This window comes from Olea europaea, unplaced genomic scaffold (genome assembly GCF_002742605.1).
Source record: "Olea europaea var. sylvestris unplaced genomic scaffold, O_europaea_v1 scaffold1521, whole genome shotgun sequence".
Classification (NCBI taxonomy): Eukaryota; Viridiplantae; Streptophyta; class Magnoliopsida; order Lamiales; family Oleaceae; genus Olea; species Olea europaea.
The window spans coordinates 72,755-79,887 of NW_019232796.1; the positions used below are offsets into that span (position 1 = coordinate 72,755).

The following is a 7,133-nucleotide window of genomic DNA, read 5'->3' on the forward strand; positions in this document are numbered from 1 at the left end:
GCTTGCAACACCGTGGAAAGCTTTTCTGGTAAAATAGTTTATTTCTATAAGGATTTTGAGAGAAACAAACAGCCATATGCCACCCAATACGTTTCCTCCTTCGGGAACCCAGTAAATGATGAAAGAAAGAAAAATTCAACATACGTAGATAGAAGACCAGAATATTTTGCAAATTAGCTTGATCAAATCTGCAACATCAATTGAAGGATTTGATATCTGTACAAGCCGGTTAAAAATGTTAAGCAGATGAGGAAATGTTTCTTCAACAATATGATGAACCGGTGTTCTCTCCTCATCTGATTTGAACCTGACATGGTAAAAATCACAAGAAATTACTTCATTAGTTATTGTAGTTATGGAAAAATCTAGGAAGGCATTGACTAGTAAATTTATTTTCTTAGAATCCAACAACCAAATAAATCTTCTCTCTTTTTCTTTATACTAAATACAAAAAAGAATTCCAGAACAAATTGGGAATACCATAAATGTTTGTGTGTGGGTGCCAAGAAAAACTAAAGAAAACAGTAACAAATTTTTTTCCTTTTTATTCCCTAGATTGATAGAAGAATTTCATAACATATGACAAACCAGGCTGATGACGACATTCGGCAATAACAAGTGTCAAGAGGGACTGAAGACAACAAACAGGCGAGACACGGTAGATGTTATACGCGTGTATATGTTTGTTTAGTCTGAAGCATTTGCATGCAAGACACAGTAGATGCACCATAACAGTCTGCAGATATGCAGTAAGCAGAGTAGACAACCAACCATAACAGCACAATTAGCTGCAGCATTCACGATTACCCAAACACTTTAGCATTGAACTGTTTTGTTTTGCCAACCACTAAAGACAACAGGTCAAAGTATAGAATGTTGCAACTTTGCTTAACTGGACAAACAAATTAATTAGAAAAAACAGACCTGTGTCACCAAAGCTAATTTTTCTCATGGTGGGGAGGATATTTAAAAAAAAAAAAATTGTATCTCGTGTATATATATGAACGCATGCTAATATACTGCACATTCTTTTCAGTCTTCACGAGAGACCTTAGTTTTTGAGGGCTTGAATTGCATAATGGAAAAGTCACTCAAATGTGAGAATATATGGAATACACTTTGATGAGAAATGTTCCATTTATTATACATATCGAAGTAAAAAGATCAGACCACAGAGAGAATAAAAGCTGATAAACAATTACAGAGATTGCAGAGATACAACGAAGGGTACAAAGTGCAAAATAAGACTGTGCAGCATTTAATTCCAACCAGAGAACAGCAAAGATGAGTTATTGGACCGCCTTCGGTCCTTGGGACACATCCATATAATTATTCCCCACATAGGCATGATTCTTAATTTTTTGTAACAGGCATGATTCTTATTTATTAGCAAAAAAAAAGTAGACCACAAAATTCTAATTAGCAATCAAAAGGTGCCAAATTTAAGATGGATGCCCATTTCAGTGAACTTACTCATATTTTCTGGAAAGAATCCTTAATACAAACAATGATCCATAAACTTGCTGATCCTGCAAATTAAGCTTCACCCAAAGCAAAAGAGTTGGCCATTGCTCTGGATAGTCAGCATGAATAATAGTTTTCAAGCACTCTCCCAGCTGTACCCTGTTTACAAACAAAAGAAATTTAAAAGTTAAGTTAAATTATTAAATGTGTAATAAATGGTACAAACAAGTACCTTCGGCAGATAGAGACAATGGACGTGTGGTATACAACAACATGTGTCTCGTCACATTAAAGAGAAATATATTTCAGATGCACAAGGCAAGTGAGCATTAATTAATACGCTGATATTCAATATCCAAATTGATACTATCATTGGCAAAGTGGAGTAAATACGAGTAAACAAAAATACTAACCTCAAAAGCAGAGGAACTTGGGCAACAAAATTGAGAACGTTCTGCCTCACCACTTCCTTATCACTCGGTGAGATCTTCGATTGCTCGCCTATTATGACATAAAACATTAACTTGTACATGAAATCCTGCAAACGACATTTCTACTACATATTGTGACTGGCACGCTGTACAAGTAAAGAAAATTGGTTTTTAGCATTTTAGTCTGTATTTCCTTTCAAACTCAACGCAAAAGCTTCCCAGAATGGTTTTACCAGATCAAATAAATGAGGCAGAAATGATAAGCATGTAAAGGCTTGATCACACTGTAGAAAAGAGAATGACACAAATAGTTTTGACATCTCTGTGAATTGAATATCTGAATTTTCTAGATTGCAAGTTATTTTCAAAAAAAATATAAAATACAAAATTCATAACTTGCAAACTGTTAACAACTCCTATGCCAGCTGGATGATTAAATCATAAGTATTCTCACCGGGATCATGGGGCGACCAGTTTTTGGCGATGAAATTCTTAAAATGGATGCTGGCAACTTGCCGGATTGCCATGTCAACGTTCCCATCTACGATGATCTGAAGCAGCCTCACCAAATGCTGAGGTGCATATTGAAACTGCACAATCATTCAAAAATCAACCAATTTCATATCCAACCATTTCAGATTCCAATAACTCAGAAAAATTAAATAAAAACCACTCAATCCATAGCCGAGAATAAATTTCCTCAATTTTGATATTTTCACATTCCTTACTATAGTAACGATCCATTCCCTCACCTGATCGAGTTTCATCCTTTTTTGGGAAAAAGGGACGAAAATTTTGATTTTTGAAGAAAAATAATAGCGAAGTACCTGATTTAGACTTTCTTCAGCAGCTTTGCGTTCACTTGGATTGGGGCTGAGTGCACCTTGCAAAATTAGAGCTAAACTCGGAAGATCCATGGTGCATATATTTCAAAAAAATATATTTATGTTTATGCGTGATGATAGAATTGAATCTAAAAGGCTGAAACCGAGAATTGAGATGAAATTTACTTTCTCTCTCTAGGATTTAGAGAGAGAGAGAAGGAGGAAGTGCGGAGAGAGACAGCAAAGACCGTGTACAGTTAAATAGTTAGGGTTTAGGAGAGTAAAAACTGGAGAGTGTACAAATTAGAGAGAAATATATTTGGATGAATTTCAGCTAAGGTCACTCAACTTTCAAAAAAATCTGAATTTGATTCTAAAGTAATTTATATCAATTAAGATATAAGCTACGAAATGATTAAAAATTTCATCGTTTTGTTACCTTGTGACTCCCAAATTGAGACGTGATTAATTGGCAGCCCAACTTACAACTATACGATTTCACCGTTTTGTTAGCTTGCGTCTCCGAAATTGAAACGTGATTAATTGATAGTTTATTTTTACAACTATGAGACGTCGTAAAAGCTCGTAGAACAAAAAAAATGTCATTTGACTATAAGATTTAAAATAGTAGCCAACATGAAATGCACGTTACTTTTAAGGATCTTGTAAATATGTTAGTTTCTCTTCAACATTCCCTTCATCCTACATCGTATTTCTTTATCTTGTCATCCTTGTACTTTTTTGAACTTCTAGGAAAACTCAAAGAAATCTCTCAGGACCCTCTTGTTCCTATTTTGACATTGTGCTTTCATTTGAAGAATACGAAGCTCATTGTTCTATCTTTTGTCTCGTTCGCAAAAGATGCATCTTTCAAAAATGCTTTTATGTATGTCACCTTCTTCATTTTTTATATAAGATAAATTACAACGCATTCTATAATAATGATAGCGATTGTGAACCTTTTACATAACCTTGATAAAACCACATTCTCTTATGCTCGTCTTCATGAAAAAGTTACTTTATAAATACATCTTTTTTTCTCGTATGTACAATGTATGAACAGTGTGTGTGTGTGTATAAACATTATCATAACTTTTATTTTATCATTTTCATTACATTTTGTCACGTAACAATTATGTAGTGAGTTTGCCCAACTAAGTAATTTTTGTTAGTTTAGGATTCATATAATCATATGAAAGCATGTGACGGGCCAATGAAACTTGAAATTGAATTTAAGTTAGAAACAGAATCGAACATACTGAAGTTTAGTGGTTCAATTAAGATTACATTAAAAAGTTGAATGACCGCTGAAATAATTTAGTCGGACAAAAAAATATTATTATCGACATTATTAGAAAAGTAAGTGATTAGCTAAACCAACCTGTTTCTACTATTAAGCTGGAGTGGGAGAGTGGACATCACGCGTTACTTAAGGATATTCGTTTGGTGGTACGGGCCGTGGAGCAGCGAACTGTCCCATTATTCACGGAAGCAAATGTTTAGTAACCGATTTTGGGATCTGTTTGGTACAGTTGTTGTAAATAGAATTTTTCAAAGTTGAGCTTTTAGTAGTAATTTTTTTTTTTTTTAAATGTTATTAACTTAAGTGTTTGTTTGTTACCCTTTAAAATTTAAAATTATTTGTTACAGTATTATTTTCCATTACACATTAGCGCAATAAAATATTCTATACACAAACTAAAAAAATTTCATTATTTTTTAACCACACATTCTTCATAATACTGTTTAAAACTCTTTAATTTACTAAACAATGGATGACAATCAGGGGCTAAAATTTTCATTAAATATAATTACAATTTTCCGTAACAATACAATTAGAGCATTTTAGAGAAGCTCAAAACTCAAAATTTGGGCTTCTCTAAAACAGTTTTGAAAATCAAATTTTCTGCATAAATCACTTCTTAACTCTAATCAAACGAGTGATATTTAATAAAAGAACGTTCGACTTCCAGAAAGTAATATTAAACCCCCGTTGGAGCCCCATTACTTGGCACTATAATGTGTTAAAAGTGTTTTTTTTGAAAAAGTTGGTGGTTGAAAAAGAAAGAAAAAGTTTTTAGTTTACGTGTAATATTATTTATTGAAAATTGTGTGATTGAAAATATGAGAGAGAAAAATTTAATTTAATGTGATGAGAATTAATGGGGCCAAATGGAGGCTAAGCTTTGAGAAAGCCCTTCAAAACACACTCTTAATATATTGGACTCGAATCGAGGTCCAGCTAGTGGTCCAGATAATCAAATAAGAGGAACAATACATATCTAAGTTGTTTTAAATATACAATTTCAAATTTAAGAAAATTGTTTTAAAATTTCAAAAATCAGATCATAATTAAATGTTATTAATTAAATGAATAATTAAAAATATTTTATTAATTAAATGCATTAAGGTCACAATATAATACAATTTATAGTCATAGTTGTCACATAACATCACAGTTACCAATTACAAATTTCTAAGTCAATTTATTTGTCGGTTACAAATTATTTCTCGATCGCAAATGTCAGAATTACATATTTAATTACCATAATGTTTTTTAGGTCACATATTATTTATTGGCTGCAAATTAACTATTTTATTAATCACGATTACTTAAATAATTGGTCAAACGTTCTACACCCACCTAACCCCACCCTACCATCACCGGCACAAACCAAATGAGCTACCTTGTCGCGATAAACCAAACATCGCCACACCGCACCACCACCAACAACCACCCTTTGTAATTGCAAAACAACCACCACAATTTGCAAGCCATCAACAAAAAAAAATAACGTTCTAAGCAAATTGAAGAAGGAAGAAATCACTCCAAAGACATGCGCAGCGAGGGGTCACTGCACCAATCCGAAGAAGAGAAAGAAGATGAAGAGCACCATGCATGTGTGATTTGAAAGGACTTGGGATTTTGGTATGTATAATTTAGAGAAAGGATGTGTAACGGCCTGATATATTTTTCATTTTTATTATTATTTTCAAATAAAAATAACTCAAGGTGTCATCAACATCTTCTTTGTCTAATTTAAGCGGAAACATTAAGTGTTAAAAATGCATAAAAATAGCTATTAAACAATGTGCACAATATTCAATATGAAGATGTATTTCAAATAAAAGTTTGATAGTTATCATTTCTAAAAAATTTACTTGGCGACCCCATGTGTATCACTCAGTCAATTTTTCATGTGTCCAAACGACCTGTTCTCATCTGAAATATATCGTAATAGTGAGTATTTTGAAAACACTTAGTAAGAATACGTACATACTCTTATTTACATGATATAAATATAAAACTGACATAACATACCGATATTTATTAGATTTAGAGTTCAAGGAATTTCTTAAGAATCCTCATATCTCATAGGATTTAACATTTTCGACCAAACGGTCCATCCTGTAGGATTTAACATCTTTGACCTAATGGTCTATCCTGAAAGATTTAACATACTTAACCTAACGGTCCATTTCGAAAGATTTAACATAGAGTTTGACCCGAAGGTCTTGTAGCATTTTATGCCAAAAATTATGCAAATATCAAGGAATAAGAATTTACCACTTTGCACGATGTATTCTTACCTCAGTTAACATCCAATATTCTGAAATAAAAGTGATTTGAAATAATAATGTGAAAGTGAATAAAGTATTTGTGTGTTAAAATAAAAATGGACTAATGAAAATTTATAACAAAATATTCTCTGACCTCACACTTTAAATAAATCATTCACCCATAACCTTTAGGGACTTCAAACGTTGGAGACATAATTCAATCAATGCATTAATTAAGAATTAATTATGTTAATTATTATTATCAAAAGTTAATGGTAATTATGGTTAAAATCTTCTTAAATTCTTACTTGAAAGTTACGTCCTCTTTATTTTATTTTATTTTATTATATATATATTAATAAAATATTAAAAGTTAACACTTTTTTTTTATTAGAATAACTCGGACAGAACTTAACTCGAAATTACTTTTTCTCAAGTAATTTTAAAATATATTTCATCAACTTTTAAAATATTTAAATATTTGATCTAAAATAACTCACGATAAATTTTTCACGAAAAACAAAATAGATCCTTTATGCAAATAAGTGAGTCACGTGTATCACTTCAACTTTTTGGAACTTTAGTGTGTCGACATGGCTTGACATGAACCATTCCACTTGCTAAATTAACAATATTGAGTTTAGGCTCCATATGAAAAATAGTAAAAAAAATTTGGGGTGTTACAGGATGGAGGAAAATTTTAATAATATTATCATCAATATTAAAAAGTGTATTATAATCTGATTTTTGAATAAATAAGTTTCAAACCTCATTTTTGAAGTTGATGATTGAAATTCACACGTGGATGTAATTTTTCACCCAATACAATTATAAATTAGAGCCTGAAACCAAC

General features: G+C 31.8%; 1 protein-coding gene across 1 annotated transcript in view; it reads right to left on the reverse strand.

Annotated features, from left to right (window-relative positions):
- The window catches only part of LOC111376573 (importin beta-like SAD2), an 18,690-nt gene extending 15,718 nt beyond the window's left edge, over positions 1-2,972 (reverse strand). The window contains exons 1-5 of the mRNA XM_022999539.1: positions 2,723-2,972; positions 2,350-2,485; positions 1,878-1,965; positions 1,474-1,623; positions 145-307 (exon numbers count right to left, since the gene is read on the reverse strand). Of these exons, the coding sequence (XP_022855307.1) occupies positions 145-307; positions 1,474-1,623; positions 1,878-1,965; positions 2,350-2,485; positions 2,723-2,812 (627 nt within the window). The 5' untranslated portion in view covers positions 2,813-2,972. The remainder of the gene's footprint in view (positions 1-144; positions 308-1,473; positions 1,624-1,877; positions 1,966-2,349; positions 2,486-2,722) is intronic.
- Between the last annotated feature and the right edge of the window lie 4,161 nt (positions 2,973-7,133).